A 23,886-nucleotide genomic window follows, 5' to 3' on the forward strand; every position below is an offset into this window, starting at 1 on the left:
CAACCAGTTAACTCTTCACACTGAATTTTCCCCCAAGAAGTCCTCCGGGAACAGCATGGTAGCAGGAGTACAGGTGTAGTACTGGGACTGGGAGAAAAGTCATTCAGTGTAAGAGGAGAACGAGCAAGATAGAAGAATGTGATCAGTGAAGTGAAGTGGGAATTTTAGTCACTGTGATTTGCATTTGTGCACATTAAAATACTTACTACGTTGTTCTCTAGTATTTGCTGAAATTCCTAAAATTAAGTCCTCTATTATTTCTTTAATATTTGCCACCCCTTGACAGCAATAAACCAGGAAACAAGGTGTAGAGTTGGTTATACAGTAGGCACAATTTATTTTACAATCATCACAAGAAACTCTGAAACACGGCACTGTCTTTGGCTATCACACCTTAGCCTGCTTCGGTACTGTGTAAGCTAAAAACTGGTGCCGGGACATTCTAAAAGTGACAGTTACAAATCAATTTCTGGACAGGAAGAGCCACATGAAAAGCTTACGGGAAGATAAAAGCCTTTCAAGTGGAATATGGCACGTGAATTAGTTTCATAACTGTGGACACACTATGTTTAGCCATTATTAAATCAAACATTTCATGAAATATCCTTTTTAAAGCACATGCTGAGATAACTGTGGCTATGCCTTCGTTCCTTCTGGGAGATTTGACATTTCTGAAGGTACAAACACTGTATATACAACGTCACCGCAGGAACTATATAAAGTTCAGACTGCTCAGGATAATTTCGATATAAAACTACAATGGGCTGAACTGGGACAGATCCTGTAACATACAACTTTTCTTCATTTCATTGTATCTTAATAAGCAGGGCTTCACTATTGTAAATGCTATTTATATTCATCTTACTCGCATATAAATTATGATTCATTTAACTACCCGTCTCAGTGGCTAAAAAATCCTTCCTTCCTGAAAATCTCTCTCCTACACCTATTCTGCGGGTCCTTTGTTCCCCACAGCCTATATTTTATTTCTTCTTTAAGGGATGTATTTTGCTTTGAGAACAATTGCAGGGAAGCTGGCCTCAGAAAGGGAATAAAAATGTTTCTTCTATAGTTTGAAATAAAAATTTTTCCCTTGTGGTACCTGTCCAATGACAGTACAGAGAGCACGAGGAAATTAGGGCATGGTAGACAGAGCTTTGCTTGAAAGCGTCTATTCTAGGAAACATGGAATCCTGCCATGGTGCCATGCAGGTATCATGAGGCAGTGAGGATACGGTCGCATGAGCTTTCCAGCTACCTGCCAGGGTACGAACCATCCACACTGGTGCTGGCTCTGGCTTTTACTCCTCAGATGCCTGTGGACCTGCAGGAGCATCCTGTAAGCCTTCCAACCCAGCTTCACTCTGAGGACATTCTTCCTCCCCTTCTACAGACTCTTTGGGGTTACAATCCTCTCGGGAAGTTCCCGTTTCGGCCTCTGGCTGCTCTTCATTAACACAATTAGAATTGACATCAAGTTTGCCATCTGACCAAAACAAAAAAAAAAATCATTTTGTTATTCCTACCACATGTCAGTCACTCTCCTAAGTGCTTTCTGTGTATTAAATTATTGAATCCTCCCAATAGCCATGTGAGGTAAATTATCTCTATTATCGTTATTATCATGACTTTTACAAATGGAAAAACTGAGAAGAGAAGGGTTTGGCAACTCAGAGTGAAGGAGCAAACCAGAATTTGGACGCGGGCCTCTGGCTCCACAGCCGCTGGGCCTTGAAATCTAAATGGTTGTCTGGCATCTGATAAAACCTGCATTTAAATACAGCTTTGCCGTGAATTACCTTGATGTCTTTGGGTAGGTGATGGCCTGTACGAGGTTGTTTCCTCATCTGTAAAGTGGGGGATAATAAAGGCTATCCTACCCTGGTGGGAAGTAGAGGTGCGTGAGACATTTAGAAAAGCATATGGCACCTGCTGCTGCTTCGCAACTGGGAATTCCCATGCTTCCTGACAGCCTTACTCTCTCGCTCGTCTGGTACGAGACCAGCTGCTATCCTCCGCCCTCCACAGAACATACAGACGTTTGGTCCAGAAGACACGAGAAGGCGTGGCAGAAAGCCTGGCTGTTCTCGTAACAATTTATTTATATAAATTAAATTTCATTTTGTGCACATCATTCAATCCTATTAATAGTGTTTCTCAAGCAAGTGGTAAAGGCAGTACAGCTTTAAAAGGGGTGGAGGGGGAAGTGTTTTGTATCCGAGTCACCTGGGCCACTTTTTCAAACTAGATGCGCTCCCCAGAACGTATGATATATTTTCAGGGGTGGGGCATAGAGTGGACATTGTTTTCCACTACGGTCTGTGAACCATTGCTGAAGCAACTCACTGTTTCTGATGAAAATGAGTCATATACTTCACGAGGGAGGGAGAGAAAAAATAATAGGGAACTCTATGCCCAGACACTTATAGAAACCTAATCTGTACAGTAGGTCTGCGATGTAATCTGTAATTTATAAATTTGCTCTGTAATTTCACCTACAGCTTTGTAATTTAATTTAAAAAATTAAAGGTTCCCAACCTTAAAATCTGTGGGTAGCCATTAGGGGAAATGTAATTATTTCCTTAGTCGAAGACCTTAAAATCCTTTGTGAGTAGAGGATAAGTGAATACTCACTTAAAGTCCTGTTGTTGCAGGGTACTCTCCTGAGTCCAAATGTAGAATATGGAATAAACCCTATTCCTTAAAATTCTATACCTCTTTGTTTTCCAGGGACTTCTAGGCTAACCATATTCTAGACATTATCCCAGCAACCCGAAGTAGGGACAAATTTAAGTGTGATTTTTATGCTGGTCAACTCCAAGTTTCCTCAGTCCCCAGAGAATACTCCGTCCCTTGGTGCCCTGTGTTAATATTAATAATATCATTCCTCTTCTCCATGAGCTTGCTTTTTATATACGTACTGTTTTCCTCTGCACTCTTTTCTTTGGCAGCTTCCAATTGTTGTTTTTCATAAATGTCCTTTAGATTCTTACAGATTTTCTTATGTGCAAACCAGTGTGTTTTCTGACAGGTTTGATCGCAGTATATTACCTGAAAACAATTGTTAAGTTTATTTCATTTCAAGAGCTGTGACTGCATGATATTCCAACTATAACACTAAACCAACAACTATGCTGTAAAAATGCTGTTTGGTATGCTTTCTTTTAAAACCATAAGTACACTAACTTAGATTTGTGATTTTTAGCTCGTGCTTTATAACAATAACGGATATACAACGAACAGTCTACCAAAGACTCCAACAAGTGATTTACTAAGCACCTACTATGTGGGGACACCTGGGTGGCTCAGTCAGTGAAGCATCCGACTCCTGGTTTCAGCTCAGGTCACGATCTCACGGTTTGTGAGTTCAAGCCCTGCGTTCAAGCCTGTTGGGGACTCTGTCTCCCTCTCTCTCTGCCCCTCCCCTGCTTGCTCTCTACTTCTTTCTCTCTCAAAAATAAATAAACAATTGAAAAATTTGTTTTAAAAAAGAACGTACTATGTGTCAGAAGTGATACAGTACTATGACAAGGGAGATATAGTTATCTCAGAAGAAGGTAGGTTGAAAAAGAGCTGGATGGGGCAGCGTGGAGGAAGGCAGACACTCAACAACATGATTTATATCCTAGTAAGTGTAGTAATAGCAACAGGAGCACAGAGGAAGCAGTGACTCCCTCTAAATGAAGGAAGTCAGTCAACAGAGGAATGGGAAAGAAGCATTCCAGGCAGAGATTATCTTGTACAAAAATGGAGGAAGGGAAACGAATTATATGCTCAAGGAACAGCAAGAAGTTTGTGCAAATGGACCTTAGAGTTTTGTAAGATTCTATGCCAAGCACTGTGCGAGGCCCTTATAAATAGATGACACATACTGGAGACTGTTTCACTGGTCCCAATTCTTAATTTTTCCCTGCATGTTTACATTTTCCCATGAGACTTCAAAGTTCTTTTTACTGAAGGGAAGAACTGAGTTTACAATTTGGCCATGTGACTTGCTTTGGCCAAAGGAATGAGAGAGCATGACAATTTCAAGGCTAGACTTCAGGAGACCTCATGTGCTTTCACCTCCCCACTTTTACTTCTGCCATCATTATGAGATGGCTCAGGCCGCCTGCTGGTCTAAGGAGGATAAGAGACACATGGAGAAAAAGTGCCCCAGGCCCTCTCAGCCCATCTCAGCCAACCGCCAACATGGGAAATTAGCAAATTACTGCATTTTAAGTACTGAATTTTGGAGGGTTTTATATGCAGCAACAGTTAACCAATATAGATGGTCTCAATAAACTCTTACAACACTAACCCCATTTCACATACAAAGAAACCAAGGTTCAAAGAAGTAAGTAATTAAAAGAGATGAAGCGCAGAAGTAGGTTAAAGCAAAATGTGATGAATGTTATTAATACGCTGAAGAATTTCAACCTTAAAAACAACAGGAACTTGATTTAATGGATAGGGTAAAGTGAATGCACAGATGAATGCTTGCAGGTAGTATCTGTGAGGAGAAGAACCCAATTAGATATGCCCTTTCAAAGTTCATTCTGACAGAAGTGGGTAATACAGTCCAGAGAGCTTAAAGATCGGTGGCAGTAAGAAGGGAGTTGTAGTTTTACATAGAAGACATGATGGAGAGATTGCAGTTAAGCTGCTATCAGAAGAGTCGAGATTGCATATCTATGAACTGTCCTACTTTAGGTTCTCAGGTCTGCACCAGCCTCAATCCCTTATGGATTATCTTTTTTGTATTCACTCTCTTGCATTCTTTTTCTTGGAGGTGGTCAGCACTGAAGCTGTGGCAATATGGAAGTCTGAGAGAAGATAAGGCACAGAACTACATTTCTCCCATACTTTTCTCCCAGAACTACTTTTAAGGATTACATGCATAGAATTTGTACCATATTAGAGTCTATTAGAAAACTAATGCCAATCACTGTATTTAGAATATTAAAACTCAGTTTATCAACTCGGATATGAAACCTAAACCAAATCAGTGAACTTCAAAGAACTTCATTCTTACCATCTTGCATACAGAACATCTTTTACTTGCTCCCTTTTCTCCACAGGTTGTGCAAAATTCAACATCCACAAAACCCACCTGACCAGTGATGGCTTGGGTAAGTACAGAGAACGCAGTGGGATCAGAACCCTAGAGTAGGCATGAAGAAGAGAAAAATACACTTTAAAATCACCATGGAGGGGTGCCTGGGAAGCTCGGCTGGTTACCCATCTGACTCTTGGTTTCAGCTCAGGTCATGACCTCACGGTTCATGATATCGAGCCCCACCTTGGGCTCGGTGCTGATGGAGTGGAGCCTGTTTGGGTTTTCTCTCCCTCTCTCGCTGCACCTCGCCAACTTTAAATAAATCAAATCAAATCAGATCAAATCAACATGGGAAGACTACGGAGACGATACTGCATAAACAATGTTGTCCAGAAGCAGGCACACAAGAGACAAAGTCAATAAGGCTATACGTGACACAGACTTTACCTATGTTACAAGAGCACAGCTATTAGTGTGAATTATTGCTTGAGAAAAAAAATTGATGGTACAACTAGACAACATCACGGAACCTTTCTTGTCACTGCTGGGGGGACAGGAACTTTGTTATACACAACCTTGTCATCCACTTTGTTAAGTACAAATTTGTTTAGGTACCAGAGTTCATCTCATGGAAAGATATTCAACTTAAAAACAAACACTCAACACAGCCTGTAAGAACTGAGACATTAGCTAGTCTTCCAGAAGTTAAAATATACTTTGTCAATTACAAAAGCCAAACTTCTTTAAAAGTATACTCTGTTACAATGCGGACTCAACACTTCTTAAATGTAGCTATGCCTCAAACTTCCTGCTGGGATTTGTGACAGGAAGAAGCCAAGAGCCATAGGAGGCAGAGGGGATGAAAACTTCTGCAGGAGGGCCCAGGCACCCACGTGGGCAGAAAGTGCCATAGGTGACGTGGCAGGCAACCCTGAGAGTTACCGTTGTACAGGAAAAGATTAGCATTGCTTCATTGGCTTGTAAACTTGCCAGTTTAACAAAACCCCTTAGGTAGTAAACAGTGGCTACGCGGGACATTCACAACTACCAGCATTCCAGATAAATATAGTTTACCAGAGAGAATATATAATTCTGGAAGAACAATGAAGTTAAATTTTACTTCCTACAGCTGGGAAGTAAAAACAGAATTTTGTTAAGTATGGAAAATTTATAATCAGAGGCATTAAGGTAGAATCTCAGAAGCTGGGGCACACTTTAAGATTGTTTATGAAGACATACAACAAGCTTCCCCGTGACCATCCCTTCACATCTCCCACGACCAGAAACCATCAACCTAGACAATCAGTTCCTCCTTTCAACTAGCGTGGGACTTTGTACTGGTTTTTCACAAGCTGCAAGTGCACATGTGTGTATCTGTATTACAGAACAGGTGTGAACCCACCTTTACAGGTTTCACAGAGGTCTTTAAAATGTTAAGTTTCCATACAGCCGTCTCAATTCCGACAGAGGGGAATACTATTTACTAAACGATGAGTTATATAAAAATGACAGAAGAGGATCAAGAAGGGGAGGCATGTGAACAGAAACAAGGTTAACAGGCAAATCGATCACCATGTCTGTTCCTGAAAACTGTCTACAGTAATTATTTATCTATTAAATAAACAATAAATTAATGCTAAAGAGAACTTGCCTTTAATTGCTCAAAATACAGTAATTAGGTCTTACTGGTAGAGTTAACTAAGTGATCGTGAGGAGCCTTACAATTTCAACAGGAGCAATACTTCGCACCAGTTGCTGGAGGAGTGTCGCTTCACAGTAAGGAAATTTTCGGATACTTTCTCTTATGATCTTTTCTTGATATACCGGAAAGCCATCAGAAGCTCGGCCTTTTAGCAAGCTGTAAGAGATTTTTTTAAAAAAATAACTGGAGTTTGATCCCTAAGCATTTCCTCACAGCCAAACCCATGAACTTTTAGTAGTTTCTTCTTTTCTACGTCAGATTTTCATTGTCTCTTCAAGTCGTGATGACAGACTTAATTCAAATTGCTCTTCTAGCTGCATGCTGAGCTAGGCCTTATCAGGTTTACGGGCCCCGAGCTGTATTTATAAAAGCAACCCCTGCCCTAAAACACACTAACTGCCATGATCAGATTAGCTAGTTACTCATTACCATGCCAGTTATTTGTACAAAGAACGAGAATTCTCATTAAGTTACACCCTTCTGACACAGTTCACTTTTCTCAGTGTGACTGTAAGGGAATTTGATCCCTGGTGGTTCAGAGAACAAGGATAACACACAGATCTCGCAGATTCAGTAACGGAGGTACACTGAGGGCCACGACGAATCCGGACCAGGAACCTACGGCACGGTGTACCCATCGTCAAAGCTGGACTTGGGCTACCTTCTACATCTTACACACACTACTTAACTTCTCCAAACTTCAGATTCCTCACCTGTAAACTGGGGATGACAAAAGCATCACTGTAGAAAGTACAGAACTGAATAACCACTCAGTCTAAACGTAACATCGTCTTTCGTTTCTTACAGACTAAATGTGAGCCCAATAGTAACAACTGCTGCTAAATTGCTTAATGTTTTAATCCATAATGAGGCTTCACATAATAATTCATTATCCATTTGAGCATGTTCTACATATGACATGGTAAAAAACAAAAAAAACCAAAAACAAACAGTACCTTTTGATGAGAGTGTCCAGTTTATTCTCTCCATCTTTTAAAAAGTTAATGCATTTCTGAAAGATACAGCTGATGTAGTGCATTTTCATAGCCAGCACTTCATTCATGTCTCTCTGCTTCATACATTTCTCACAAATCAAATCCATCACCTTGTAGCATTTATTCAGAGCTGTTTCTTCTGCCAGTAGAGGATTCTCATTTATAAGCATCACGATCTAGAAGAAATTACAGTGAGCTTAGAAATTCCATGAGGAAAAAAAAAAAAGAAATTCCATGAGAGATTTTTCCATGTACAAATTAGGCAGTCAGTTTGGGTTGATTTCAATAGATTACCAAATAATGTCTTTCTCAGGGTCATATGTTTACTACGTTAATTCAAATTAGAATGCCGACTGCCAATGATCAAAGTTATGAAACTAATACAGAGGACCGTAGCATCGTGACATCTCTTGAACTCTTTATATCTAAGTTATCACGTGATCTGCCATCCAGCTAAACCAGGGTGTTAGTATGCCACGCAGATGATTTTAGATTCTCGGTTAAAAGCACTTCTACCAAAGATAAAAGTGGCATATTCACATATCCTTTATATACAGAATCAAATCACCAAGTAATCACTACTTTTAGCTAACATTACTGAGCTTTAGAATTTCATGGTTAGGAGTACTATAATTCTCATTAATTCTTATTAATTATAAAGAAATGAGATTTTCACAAGAAGCAGTCTAAAAATAAAAAGTGTATTACTTTCCAATTAACTACATTTCTCTGTGGAAATTTTTATGATATGCTTCTAATCTTCTATGGTAATGAGAATAGGTCAAAGCAATAATAGCTTTAAAAGGAGAAATACTAGAGAGTTATCAAATTTGATGCATTATGAGTCCCACACTTCTCATATATGTACACAGATTAAGTCCAAAATCAGTGTAATGAGGAGTTTTTTTTTTTAATTTTTTTTTTTTTACTGGCTTTGTTATAGGCTAGATTACCTGAAGTAGGTCTGCACAGGACAGATGTAAACATCCGTGGGGACATAACAGTAATGCAAACACATGTGTAACATGGGCACAATTGTACACACACAGCAAAAAGTCAGTATTTGCTAACCTTTGTGTTATAACTAAATACCTATCTTGGGTAATGTAAATATCAGGTAATCACAGAAAGCAGATTTCATGTATTAGATCCTTTTCTTCAGATATGAAGATAATTTGTTAACTTACATAAATCCCATGCCTAGCCTAATTAAAAATTTAACATAGATTAAGTGTTCTTGTGAAATTAAAATATGATTTGAACTTATTTTTGACACTACTAGATTGGTATATAATATAATATTTTACTTACAATATAGCACTCAATAATAAAAGAAAGTTCATGAAATAAGTATAAGGAGAAGTCCGGTTGGTAAATTTGCTGACAACTTACATAATAACATTTATCAAAAATTAACTTTTGGCAGAGAAGGCTTGTTAATTACATGTATTTCTACTGTCAAGTGCAATCACTTGAAACTGTTGTATATTTTTGCATGAAGCGTTTATAATCAAAACACAGGATCTTAAACTTATAAATATAACCTTGTTTAAAAATTCTTAGAACCCAGATTCATTTTTTCCTTTTATGAAAATATTAGGCTTTATTTACTTTGTGATATATACCACTGTACTAAAAAAAAAAAAAAAAAAAAAAAAAAAAAAAACGACATATAACCATAGCTCTATGAGCTTACTTGAAACATTTTATAAACACAAAAAAATATTATTTGAACTAGTTTCCTTCCTTTAATCTTTTGAGCATTATAAAGTAATCCATTATAAAGAAAATCTCATTATTAATTATTGAGGAGGAATAAATATATTCCATTAAGCATAAAAGCCAGATATATCTCATCTCCCAAAGAATGTAAGAATATGTTTATACAGTGACATTCTGAATTCTTTTTATTTTTCTTTTAAAAAAAATTACCAAACCAACAATTCTGGCCTTAAAAAGTTATGTACATCTGTCTCCTGACCACTTAGAGACTCTGCTCAATTCTGTTGTCATTTTTCCTGTGATTCTGTTTTTCTCCTGTATACCTCTGTATTCTGAGCATCAGCACAATTCTCCAAGTCCCTGTTGAAAACAAACATCCATATCGCTACAGGAGCCACTTAACCTTGACGCACAGGCAGCTATGTTAAGTGCACCGCAGTGAAAGGGTGAATTGTGTATCAAGGAGGCTCTCTGTGATTTTAAAAGGTCTGTGACTCTATACAATGGCTGTTAGTTACCTTTTTATAATACGCTTCAAGAAGACCCCTGCTGACTTGAAAAGGGGAAAGCAATGAAAATAAGCCACCACAATAGCAACTGCACAACTTTTATCCAAAGTGGGCGGGGAGGTTTCCAAGTGAATAGATCATTTATAGCTACAAAAAGCAAGGTGTGGTTTGAAGGAAGGTACTATAATTACAGAATAATCTCTTTTAAGACCAAATGTACTAAAAAATATATAATGTAGGCTATTTCAGTTCATACATGTTTACAATTTATTGCCTGTATAAATATACCCTTACTCTAATTTACTCAAATATGTGCTTTTATATTTATTTAGTTTTTAAAAAAATTATTTTGAGAGAGAGTGCACACGTTGTCAGTGTGGAGCCTGCTTAAGATTCTCTCTCCCCCTCTCTCTGCCTGTCCCGTGCTCATGTGCATGGGCATGCACTCTCTTTCTCAAAAAAAAAAAAAAAAAGAAGAAGAAGAAGAAGAAGTAAAAATTTTAAAAAAGAAAAAGTAATAAAGATCATTAAAGAACAGTAATTACTAAAACATTTAACCCGAAGAGACTGGGTTACATATAAATATCAAAAATTACTCCACAGGGGCGCCTGGGTGGCTCAGTCGGTTGAGCGTCTGACTTCGGCTCAGGTCATGATCTCACGATTTGTGAGTTCAAGCCCTGCATCAAGCTCTGTGCTGACAGCTCAGAGCCTGGAGCCTGCTTCAGATTCTGTGTCTCCCTCTCTCTCTGCCCCATCCCCACTCATGCTCTGTCTCTCTCTCTCTCTCTCTCAAAAATAAACACTAAAAAAAAATTACTCCACAGACTCAATTATTCCCATTTATTGAGATTATTGCAGTCTTAAGGGGTAGAAACAGATATAAAAGACAGTGAATCAGAAAAATACAGGGAACTTCTTCAAATCAGTCTAAACCAGAAGATCCCATAATGCTCAGGCTGGAGGGCCTTTTAAAACCGCACACATTCTCCATGTGGAGAAATGCTATATCCTAGGAAAAATCCTGTCTTCCTACCCTAGCCTGCACCACCGCAAAGAAAAAGAGCGCCACGGGCAAGGAGGAGCTCCTACATGGGACTTATCTCTTTGCCTGCGTGTGCTGGGAGGGAAAAAACCCATCGTTACAGAAGGGCTACGCATTTTCTAAAAGTTAAATTCTAAGTTCCACTTAATCTCCACCATAAATACAAACATGATTTGTGGCTGAATTTCTGTTTTTGCCCACTTAGGATCACAAGTGTTACCTCCTAGGGTTCTTTCAGAATATTAAGTACAACAATTGAAGAGGAAAGGCAGATGGCAGGTATGTTTTGTAAGTTTGTTTCTTGAGCTTCAAAGTCTGTATGCAAAGGGAAACATCAATAAAGTAATAATATTACATATAATTTGGAACTTATATCTTCAAGTAAGTGTCAGTCTTTAAAAGAGTTACTTTATGCAAACTGCCCGCTTATTTTAATGGTGTTCAGTATGTTCCACAGATTCACCAAAATAGACTTTAAAGGACATCTAATTCACTGCATTTATAATAACATTTTGTACTAATGTTATTAATTTTTTATCCAATTTGTCATCTTGCTCACCAAACAGTTCTGAATTACTATCAAATCTATACGCTATGAATGAAGATACAGATCACTGAAATTTGAAAAAGGACAGCATCACTGTGGCACACACAGAGTTTTCTATAATGATTCACTGAGAAAATTATGCTCATGTGGATTGATTTATGAAAAAATAAATTAAATTTAAAAATGCATTTTTTAAACAAATAAAAAAGTCTGTATGTAAACTATGAAGAAAATATTAGAGACAGTAGTTCAGAATGGCTCCTGAAGTTTCTCAGGTAAGCCATGTGAACTTCCGGGTTGTTCTAAAGAGTCTGAAAATCTATCGTGATTTGACTAATTCTGGAAGAACTATATTATTTAAGGCATCAAACAGCTACTTGCATTAAAATATGTGGTCATGACCGAGGCGCCTAGGTGGCTCAGTCGGTTAAGCGTCCGATTTCAGCTCAGGTCATGATCTCACAGTCCATAAGTTTGAGCCCTGTGTCAGGCTCTGTGCTGACAGCTCAGAGCCTGGAGCCTGCTTGGGATTCTGTGTCTCCCTCTCTCTCTGCCCCTCCCCAACTCACACTCTGTCTCTCTCTCAAAAAAATAAAATAAAAATATTTTTTTAAAAAATGTGCTCATGATTATATTTCAGAACATTTCCTGGAAGGATCTTTACTGTAATAGATGCTGTTGGTGCCCCACTGAGGTCCTCTTAGCAGCCTGTGTACTAAACCTCAGTTCCTGGGAGTGCTGGCTGCGATGGGCTCAGAGCTGCCTCCTTCTCCAGGGAACTGCCTTCATCCATAGGAAGCCATTGTCCTTGGCAGTAGCTGGGAGGCTGTCCTTTCCCTCTGGGAACAAGTTTCCGGCACTGGCAACTGAGTGATACAAAAGCCTGACTCCCTTGCCCCTCTGGAACCATTAACAGTCCAGAGCTGCCGTGAGATGAGGTGGAAAGTATGCTTCAGCTGAACCCACCTCTTTGCCTAGCTTCTCCTCCTGCCCTAGCCTGTGTCCCTCACTCTCAGGTTTAAACCAAGAACACTCCTTCACTGTACCAACTGAACAACAGAGCTCCATCTCAAGCTCTACACTGGCAAAGCCCAACCAAGATGATCTTACATAACCAAGAGCAGTTTCAACTCCGAAGCAATATTTAAATGAAAAGCGAAGATAAAAAACACTATGCTACCTTGACCGGATGAAGATTTGTCGTGGTAATAATTTTGTGCAGTGGGCCTGCCAATTTTGGAGGCAGTTTTGGCTCTTTATCCAGTCCCTGGGGTTTCGTGTAATAATCCAGTCTCTCTCGGGGAAAGAAATTGTTGATTATAGTCACACAATCATGTTGACCTTTTAACAGAAAAATAGGAAATCTGTTATTTTATTATTCAAAATAGGACATTTTCCAATTTTTTATTAAGTATGTTGCTGCGTTCTTGTGAAGTAACCATGCATTAACGTCTTTCATTTTCAAGAAAAGAGAGTAGAAGAGGAGGAGAGGTAAAATGTTTTGAGGAACATTTATAAGCATGTTTTGTGAGGTCAAGACATAATCTCCTTATAAAGACACAATGCACAGTACATAGGAAGATTATGGAGACTACAAAAAAAAAGGGGGGGGAGTTCAATTTATAATTGACCCTAAATATTTTTTAAAAGTTGTTTTGGGGGCAACCGGGTGTTGCATGATCTCGCAATTCGTGAGTTCAAGCCCTGCATCTGGCTCTGAGCTGACCACTCGGAGTCTGGAGCCTGGTTCAGATTCTGTGTCTCCCTTTCTCTCTCTATCCCTCCCCTGCTTGTGCTCTCTCTCTCTCAAAAACAAATAAATAAAACATTAAAAAAAAAGATTAAAAGTTGTTTGTTTTTTATTCTATTTAAATGTCTCTTCTTCCACCCCTACAGAAATGATGGTCATTCTTCCCTAATCACATCTGGCTTTCTTCACACAGAATGTAAATTCACTCTATATAGATTATTATTATTGTTGTTGTTGTTGTTATCTCCCCTTCCCTTGAATTTGAGAAAAGCTTGGCCTCTTTGTGAATATAATTAGAGGAAAAGCTTTTGCCGGCACAGCCTGGAATCCACTTTACAGCTCCTTATAGATCCCTATGCCACTTCTCTAAGCCATCACTAGAGGTAAAACTGGTTCTATGAAACCAAAACTGTCCCTGGAGAAGTTGGTAGCCTGAATGTGTGTTCCTGTTGCCTCTCCTTCCCAGGCTCCCTCACCACTAACTCTCTGGGGCGGGGAAGAGGCCACTCTGGGCAAGCAGCCAGAACCTCGCAGGGCACAGCTGTAGGTGCAGATTCTTCCGGGATCTCTGGAGAAGAGACTTCTTCCTCTTCTCTGCCTGCCGAGGTGGGAGGGACCAGCAGCGGAAAGTCCTGGGAAGTGGGCCCAGGGCACCAGGGCTCCGGGAGAGTGGTCTGGGTGGCCCCTGCCCAGCTTATGCATGGTCCTGGCAGTGTCTACTTGAGTGAGGACAAAATATCTTCCAGTTGTTGACCCTGGGCCCACGGGTATAGAGATAGTGGCCCTTCTCTTCACTGCTCCACAACCCTCCAGCTTTACCTCGCTGCCTAGGAGATACAGAGCAAAGTTCCTGCAGGGATCCAGCAACATGAAGACTATGTGCTGCCTCCACCAGATGGCTTCTTTCGTGGGAAGTGCACTTACAACCACGACCACTGACCCAAACAAGCACCAAACCATACCCCTAATCACCAAACGAGAACACTCAAATCAAGTAGATCGAGTACAAAATGTGAAGTCTCGCGGACTTTTCTGTTTCTCCAAACAGAAAAATTAGGAAATGGTAATCATTATGGAAGAGATGAGAGCTGAAGGGCAGATCGAGAAACGTAGTAGTGAAAAATAACACAAGTCCCAGAAAGAAAAAGAGAAATGGATCGAGACTTAAAGATTAAACAAATGATAGAAGAACATGTCCCTGATTTGAAGGGAAATTTTAGTAGTGACCACAATCTCCTTTTTGGTATTCAGTGCTGTTCTTAAGTACCCAAACACCAGGGTTTGTTTGTTTGTTTGTGTTTGTTTCTTTCTCTCTCTCTCCCTCTTTCTTTCTTTTATTCAGAAAGCTCCAATATATGTACCTTGAGGGGATGTCAAACAGTAATAGGATATATTAGAAACATGAGGTGCTCTGTTTAGCAAATGATCATCTCTACATCCACAATATTCACAGAGGGAAAGACAGAAACAGTCAATCAAGCAAATGTACTAGCAGGACATGAACATGTCGGCATCAAAATTAACACTGGTCACCGCATGTGGGAATTTACAACTGTGCAGAAAGAAACCAGACAAGATGAAGACAAACAACAATCCTTCCTTAAAATGCAGTCTATATCCAGCTTCAATAAAAAGATGGGTATTGCTACTTAAAAAAACAAAAAAAAAGTTCTAAAATTACCTCCTTAAAACCGTAAAATCGACAGAGAAAAAGTTGAAGAGAAAACAGTCGGGTAAATAGAGAATTAGCTTGTTACTATGTGTTCTCATCAGCCTCTCAACTAATAGTCAGGACAGTCCCTGTGAGCAGTGGCAATATTGGTACATTAAAAATACCAGCTATGTATCAATGACACAGTCACAGGAAGAGAGAGGCTTCTTAAGATTCCATCTTTGTAAGAAGGACAAAATAATAATATTTTCAGCATTAATCTTTTTTACATTTTAGGTAGTGCTTACATTATTTTGATATTTTATTTTAAATAATCAGCTAATAATTTATATTAGACTGATGTATATACTTATAACCAAAACAAATATTTAGTTTTACTGGTATTTAATTTATGAATTCTGAGTAAATACAAATAAAACAGTACTATCACTGCAGAAAATATATGCTGGGGGCGGGCGGCGGGGGGTGGGGGGCAGTGTATAATCTGGGGCCAGAATTGCTATCACTAGACTTAAGTCTTCCTGATTGAATAGGGTCACTGAGTCAGTCTTAGGAAGGATAACTGAGAACACACACACACACACACACACACACACACACACACAACTAAACACATCTTAGTAAAATGTTTTATTTTCTAGGATAGGCTGAAATTTCAAAACACACTTCCAGAATGACATATGGAAAGTTTACTAAGGAAAATAAATTCTCATTTATAAGTACGTAGGAAAGTGTGAAGGAAGTTCTACAAATGACTGAGGGAAAAGCACAGTGATACAAGAACCATGAAACTACCCAGGGATGACTCACATTTCAGAGAGAAAGAGAATTTCTGTTATGATATGTTTCAAACCAGATTCAACCTACAAACCATCCCAGAAGGTCCTGTAGCCCAAACCTAAATGAGAACACAAAGAGCTCCAGATGGAGCTAGGGGGGAGGGGAGAGGAGTGGAGAATGCCTGGTAGCAGAGATGGCTAGTCTGAATAATGGGTGGAGGCAGCATGACTTGACTATGAGGATTACTGGAAGAGAAGTAACACACTTTGAATGACACTCTAATTACATATCGGGACTAAAAATACTAAACTCCCTCAGCAAAGTCCACAGCTGGTGGCAGTGGTGGAGGAGGAAAGGAAAGTCCCAGGCCTGATAAGGCAAAACAGAGAAATGTAGAGAAATCAATGAGTTTAGAAGTATTTTCTCATGTTCGAATTGCTAAATGGGCAAATACAGTTCCTTGGGGGTGGGACATAGAGGAGAATTTTGCTCTTGTTTTGTTTTTTTTTTTCCTTGCCTGGTTCTTTTTTTTAAATTTTATTTTTTATTTTTTAAAATTTGCATCCAAATTAGTTAGCATAGAGTGCAACAATGATTTCTGGAGTAGATTCCCTAATGCCGCTTATCCATTTAGCCCATCTCCCCTCCCACAACCCCTCCAGTAACCCTCAGTTTGTTCTCCATATTTATGAGTCTCTTCTATTTTGTCCCCCTCCCTGTTTTTATATTATTTTTGCTTCCCTTCCCTTTTGTTCATCTGTTTTGTCTCTTAAAGTCCTCATATGAGTGAAGTCATATGATTTTTGTCTTTCTCTGACTAATTTCACTTAGCATAATACCCTTCAGTTCCATCCACATAGTTTCAAATGGCAAGATTTCATTCTTTTTGATTGCCGAGCAATACTCCATATTGTGTGTGTGTGTGTGTGTGTGTGTGTGTGTGTGTGCCACATCTTCTTTATCCATTCATCCGTCGATGGACATTTGGGCTCTTTCCATACTTTGGCTATTGTTGATAGTGCTGCTATAAACATGGGGGGTGCATGTGTCCCTTCGAAACACCACACCTGTATCCTGTGGATAAATGCCTAGTAGTGAAATTGCTGGGTCGTAGGGTAGTTCTATTTTTAGTTTTTTGAGGAACCTCCATACTGTTTTCCAGAGTGGATGCACCAGCTTGCATTCCCATGTTCTTGTTTTTAAATAACCAACAAATATGGGTTTGACTGGGAGTGTCGTGAATAGGAAAGTAAGCATTAGTGGAATGGGAAAGCATTCTTGATCTTTCAAGTTAATGAAAGAAGAAATAAGTGTACTCTAACATGACCAGGCCAGTCACATTAAGCACACACACACACACACACACACGCACGCACACACACACAAAACCACCAAGTAAAACAAAGTGTAAAAACGTGGTAAAAGAGGAGGTATGTAGTCAAGTTTATAAATAACCACAAATATGCATAAGCTGAATACCTGTTAAAAGAAAGAATATCTCATTCTGGGTTAGAGAACAGAGCACACCTACATGGGTTTATAAACATACAGGTATAGAACTAGTTACACTACTAAAATGAAATAATAAAGATGGAAAATAAAGAGATCAGCAAAGAGGTTATTGACAAAAGCAAAAAACCAAAAAGGAATCAAGAATGGTTATAATTTATGAAAAAGTATATTAGTAGATTCTGTACCAATAAAACCACTAGCAATTTCATAAAAAGGGAAGAGCTAAAAATATTACCATTAAAAACAGGGAAAAAAACCTAGACATGTCGATTTTCACTACTATTGTTGCTTCTTACTTTGAAGCCTGAAGCAAATTCAAACAGAAAATAAATGCAATTGAACAGCTATAAAACCCAGGAGACTCTAGTAAGAATGACAAGAAAAATACAGAAATCAATGACTTTCTCCTTATTACCCATAACCAGCTAGAAATGACAGAGTGTGGCAGTCAGTGGTAGTGGGAATTCTCCTTACAATATGGGCAATAACTACAAATTACCTAGAAGTAAATTTTAAAAGAATGGAGTTTCATTTAAAAGAAAGAACTGATCTGAGGGAATATAATGAATATTATTAAGGTACCAAAAATAAGTTCTAAAACACACACACATACACAAAAATCAATATATCAGCATACCATGCGATTGAATGAATAGCATGTCTTATCATACAGTGGTCAATTCTCTGAAAATAATTATATAACTATTTAATAAAAGTCCAACAAGAACCAAAAAAAATGGGGGGACAGAGGAAGGTATTCAAATGGGAAGACCTGAAGGGAACATGTGGTTTAAAGTCAATGTGATCAAACAATATGGTATTGATACAGAGAGTGACAAGCAGGCCTGTAGAAGAGAATATGGGGCCCAGAAATAGATACCAGTATATAAGAGAAATTAACTTACCACAAAAGTGGTATTACAATTTAGTGGGAAAATGCTGGGTGGTTTAGTAAGTGGTGCTATCACAATTAACTACATATCCAGGGGGAAATAAACTCTAAAAAATTAAATTTTGAAAGTACAAAAAAAAAAAAAAAAATTGAAGGGCAATTAGGAGAATCCTCAACTAACCCATATTTAAGAACTCTTCTGACAAGACAAGAACCACGGAAACTATAAAAGAAAAACTATGATTACTTAAAAATAAATTTTCTATGGCAAAAGTTCCCATAAAGTCAAAGAAGGAAATATAACTACTTGAAATACACTTGATAGAAAAAGGGTTAGCAACCATAATACACATAAAGCTCCTCAAAACAGTAAGAAAAAGACAACCCAAAGGATAAATAATGAGTATGAGCAACCACAGAAAAGAGAAATAGAAATGACCAACAGCAGAAAATAACTTAATTTCGTGAATAATGAGGGGAATGTAAATTTACAATATACTATCTTTTCAACTACCAGATTGGCAAAAAAGTGAAAGCACCCAGTTCTGATGAAGATGTTCCTAAGAATGTGAATTGTGTGTGTGTGGCGCGTGGGGGGGCGGGTGCATCTGGGTGGCTCAGTTGGTTAAGCGTCCAACTGTGGCTCAGGTCATGATCTTGCAGTTCATGAGTTCGAGCCCTGCATCAGGCTTTGGGCTGACAGCTCTGAGCCTGGAGTCGGCTTCAGATTTTGTGTCTCCCTCTCTCTGCCCCACCCATGCTCGCACACTGTCTGTCTGAAAAATAAACAAACTTTAAAGAAAAAAAAAAAAAAAGAATGTGAATCATGGGGCACCTGGGTGACTCAGTCAGTTAAGCATACAAGTCTTGATTTTGGCTTAGGTCATGATTTCACAGTTTGTTCGAGCCCCACTCTGTGCTGACAGCTTGCTCAAAGCCTGGAGTTTATTTTGGATTCTGTGTCTCCTTCTCTCTCTCTGCCCCTCCCCCAAATGCACTCTATGTCTCTCAAAAATTAATAAATGTAAATTTAAAAAAATTATTTTTTTTTAATTTTTTAATAAAAAAAATAAGAATGTGAACTGTTATGCCCTTCTTTAAAAGACAATCTAGACTTACACTGAAATTAAAAATACAGACCCTGTGTCTCAGCCCTTTTACTTCTGAGAGTATGTGTTATAGGGATTATAGCACTGTCGTGTAAAAAATATATGACCGAGGATCATTATTACATCATTTGTAGTGAAATGATTTTTAAAAACTATCAGTAGGGGAGAGCCAAATGCACTGTGGTACGTCTGAATCATATGGAATATGACATAAATTCAGTGGAAATAACTGAATTTATATCCACTGAGATGAGAGGGACTTCCATGGCATACTAGTAAGTGAAGGAAACAAGTTATAAGAAATATATTTGTAAGATAAATCTTTTTTAAAAGATAAAAATCTTTTTTAAAAGATAAAAATCATTCATATGCGTGCACATATTGATACAAACCATTCCGCTTGAGGGCAGTAAGAGGGGGTGGATGACTTTTTAAAAAGACTACCTATAATGGAAAATATCGTGTAGACCAAAAGGGTTTAATTCTCGTCTGTGAGATTCAAATGGAATGCAAACAATTCTCTTATTTTAGGATGGGACTGGGGACAATTTCTACCTTAGATTTCTATGGATCTAGTGGTGTTAAGAGAAAGGAAAGTAAAAGAGCATCGTATTCATGTGTGAAAAAAGAGGCCTCTCCACTTCCAGCCCTGTGACCTGAGGGAAGTTACTGAACCTCTGTCTGCGCTCTCATTTGCTACATCGTGGACGTGATGAAAACTGGGAGTTCAGTAGAACCTCATTTCATCTAACTGCTAGTCCTCAGGGCACAGATCAGAAAACCGAGTCCTGCAGAGAGGAGATGTGCCCACGATCTTGTAATGAATTAGCAGCAGACGTGAACTAAAATATGAGAACCAAGCTTCCTGGATGAGTCTTATTTCCCCTTTGTACTGACACCCTCAAAATGAGCCTAGTGGTAAGCTGGGGGCAACCAGGGAGACTCTAACTGTGGGAGATAAATATTTCTCTGAAGTTTGTACTGCAAGACCATACTTAAATCCTCCTGAAATTGAGATAAAATAAGGATATTCGCTCTCACAGAGCTGACTCAGTGACTATCTGACTTAATCACTGGTAGCTACTATTAGTGTTTTGAGATAATTTGGTAACAAAATTTAACAAAACATACAGTTATTGCCCTCCTGCACGAGACTAATTTCCATGGCTTGAATGTAATTTCTCTCAAAACTTCCTTGGAAGAGGATACAAGATCCCTCTATTTGATGTATTTCTATGAAACCCTTAAGCTGTGCCTTGAAGTATATTTTCACAATGGTTGTCATTGCTATTAGCCTCCAACTGCCTGAACACATGAAGAGCCTCTGTTTCATTCACCACTGTATCCAAAGCACCTACAGTGATGCTTGGTATATAGGTTGCAAACAATAATTATTTGTTTAATGACTTATCGGTCCTAAAAAGTCACTTGCTGCATCCCCAATAAATCAGAGGTTTATAATTTGCTTGTCTATTTTTGGACTTTCCTTAACTGCTAACTCAGTGGGACTAAAACAGCAACGACCAAATATTCACGCCACTCTCTTCCAAACCCCTCATATTATGTCCAGTAACAGGATTAATATACCAAGAAATACTGGGCACAACACAATAAAAGTTTGTGCTTGGTGAGGATGAAAATGAAACAGCTATATATTACACTATTATTAATGCTCCTTTCTATGAAAAAACTGCATTGTTGCAATTTTTATTAGCAACGGTAACTGATGATACCTATTTAGTGCTACCCGTAAAGCTCTGGAAGTCAACATCTCATTTAATCCTTTCAATAACCAGGGACCATGTTACAATGGATAAAGTAAAGGTCAGAATAATTAAGTAACCTGCTACTGACTGGCACAGCCAGGATTTCAATTGAGGACTGTTGACTTCACAGTTCATGTTCTTGACTTTAGGTTAAACTACTTCCTTAGAGAAATAAGATACAGTCATCAAAGCACTTAACTACAACTAAAATGGCCCCACTATTCTTTGTATCTCACAAGGTGGAAATTCAAGATAGCTTGCTCATTTTCTCCAAAGGGTCACTGGACGTTTCATTAAGTTAGACAAAACCCAGCAAAGTGTAAACATTTTGCTTCTTTAAAACTAAACATGACACTATTTGTACTCTGAGAAGCGAAGTGCTATTTCTTCACGGAGGACATTTTGGATACAACCTAATTAAAAAATGCCATAAACACTCACCCACAAAGGCTGCCATCTGAGCTGCTGTTCTTCCTACAGAGTTGACAACATCTGTCTCAGCACCAGCTTCCAACATTACCCACGTGATGTCTTTGTTACCTGACGTTAGAAGGGAACGTATCTGTTAATATTAAGGAAATGCCCAACTGAAAACACCTCCTTCAAATGATCTGTACCCTTTTTCCTCATTTAGTTTTAGGTTTCTATCTTGTGAATATTTTCATTTTCTCTGAAATGTAAATCATAACCAGAGTAAAGAGTAAAATAATACAAAAACCCATATAGAGATTAACCTCATTTTGGGGGAAAAACATCAGGCAATACAAAGACGGTATGGAACTGAGTATCACTTTTTTTTTTAACAAAATCTATTTTTTCACTGATAACGTATAAAGTGAAAAGAACAAAAAATATCAACAACAAAGAGTGATAAAATGAAAAATCTCCCCTTAATATCTACTACTAATCCATCCCAATCCTCACATCCACAGGCCCTGGAATAATGATACAACAGGTGACGGTCTATCATTTGCTTTTATTCTATTTGCATTCTATTGCTAATGTAATCATTACAGATATTTTGCTATTATGAACTATACTTAGTGACCAGCATTTTCCATTAATTTCTGCAGGATGGAACAGTTCCTGGAAAACACTGCAGAATCAAAGTTATGCCTATTTTAAAGGCATTTTGCCAGGCTGACTTCTAGCAGGTTGGGCAGATGTGCATATGCCAAAACAGTGCAGAGAAGTCCCTATGCTGACGCTGGACATGATCACTCTTCCTTAACCTCTGCCAATACAGTGAGTGACAAATGATCATTTATTTTTCCAACTGCATTTCTTTGCTAATTGGTGAAAATATTTTATATCCTTATGGGCCAGCTCTATGTCTTTTGTTCTCTGTTCAATTTTCTGTCCAATTTTCTATTGCAGTACTTGTTTCTATATGATTTATGAGAGCTCCTGCTACATAATAATATGACCCTTTAAGATATGTAATGAATATTTTCCTCAGTTTTTCATTTGTACTTTATACATTGGTATATTCTATATTTGGAAATGTTAAGATTATATATAACCAAGTTGGTCAATGTTGTCCTTTTTATATTCTATATTTTATATATCACACTTAGAAAGGCTTTCCTTCTTTTTTCCCCTCCAAGTTTTTATTTAAATTCAAGCTAGTTAACATACAGTGCAATATTAGTTTCAGGTATAGAATTTGGTGATTCATCACTTTCATACAACACCCACTGCTCATCACATCAAGGGCATTCCTCAATCCCCATCATCTATTTAAGCTATCCCCACCCCTTCTCCAGAAATGCTTTCCTCTTCCAGGATTATAAAAATATAGATTACTGTTTTTAAGGTATGAGAGTATTATATCTTCCTTTTCTTAAAAAAAAAAAAAAAACTACAAATACTACAAATACAGATGACTCCACTTAATTGTAAATATTTCCCAATTCCCAATTGTCTTTATTCACAAATCAGAGTAAGTTTCTAACTGGATCAGCATATTTAGGACATAAATGTCAGTGAAGCAAACAGACAGCTCTAACATAGCAGCTATTTTTTCAAGAGACCAAAGAAGTTTTCATATTACTTCAACATACAAAGATACAGAACGTTAATGGAACTCACTTGAAAGAATCATGATCCAACTCCTTAACTCTACACAAAATATATTGTCCATACAATCAGCTGATTTAAATAAGCAAAGAAACATATCACCAAATTAACTATATTACATACTTTATACATTACAACCTTTCAAGAACCAATTCCCACCTTTCCTGTAAGAATTGACCTTAAACTTACTATAATAAAAAAGCATGTGATTTAAAAGTATCTATGTACTTATAAAAATTTTGCATAGGTGACTGATACTGATACATTAGAATAAATTCTAAAACGTCACCAGAAAGTGCAGCAAACATGAGGGCTGTGTATCCATGTTCATGCTGATGACAATTTACATCAGCTCCATGTCGCAGAAGTAATCTGCACATATCAAGTTTTCCTTTATATGCAGCGTGCATTAGAGGAGTCATTCCATTCTGTAACAAAAAGGGAAAAAGTATTAATTATATTTATTTACCTTTTCTCCTATGAACAACTCCTGAAATTAAACTAAAAACATAAAAGAAACATGAATTAATAAACTCATAAAGTACTTTTATGTTGACTTTCTCACTTGGATCTTTCATAAACTACTGAGGAAAAATAAGTTTTGTTATCTGATAATTTTTTTTCAACGTTTATTTACTTTTGGGAGAGAGAGAGACAGAGCATGAACGGGGGAGGGGCAGAGAGAGAGGGAGACACAGAATCGGAAACAGGCTCCAGGCTCCGACCCATCAGCCCAGAGCCCGACGCGGGGCTCGAACTCCCGGACCG

The 23,886-nt window shown here is 38.1% G+C and overlaps 1 protein-coding gene across 2 annotated transcripts in view; it reads right to left on the reverse strand.

Moving 5' to 3' along the window:
- Window positions 1-308: 308 nt before the first annotated feature.
- The window catches only part of ANKMY2 (ankyrin repeat and MYND domain containing 2), a 35,692-nt gene continuing 12,114 nt past the window's right edge, over window positions 309-23,886 (reverse strand). The window contains exons 3-10 of one of the 2 annotated variants that reach the window (XM_043589022.1): window positions 23,408-23,546; window positions 21,481-21,579; window positions 12,739-12,899; window positions 7,697-7,911; window positions 6,761-6,896; window positions 5,015-5,143; window positions 2,922-3,051; window positions 309-1,486 (exon numbers count right to left, since the gene is read on the reverse strand). In XM_043589022.1, coding sequence (XP_043444957.1) covers window positions 1,302-1,486; window positions 2,922-3,051; window positions 5,015-5,143; window positions 6,761-6,896; window positions 7,697-7,911; window positions 12,739-12,899; window positions 21,481-21,579; window positions 23,408-23,546 — 1,194 coding nt within the window. In that variant the 3' untranslated portion in view covers window positions 309-1,301. The remainder of the gene's footprint in view (window positions 1,487-2,921; window positions 3,052-5,014; window positions 5,144-6,760; window positions 6,897-7,696; window positions 7,912-12,738; window positions 12,900-21,480; window positions 21,580-23,407; window positions 23,547-23,886) is intronic. The other variant, XM_043589024.1, reaches the window with a different exon arrangement.

This window comes from Prionailurus bengalensis, chromosome A2 (assembly GCF_016509475.1).
Source record: "Prionailurus bengalensis isolate Pbe53 chromosome A2, Fcat_Pben_1.1_paternal_pri, whole genome shotgun sequence".
Classification (NCBI taxonomy): Eukaryota; Metazoa; Chordata; class Mammalia; order Carnivora; family Felidae; genus Prionailurus; species Prionailurus bengalensis.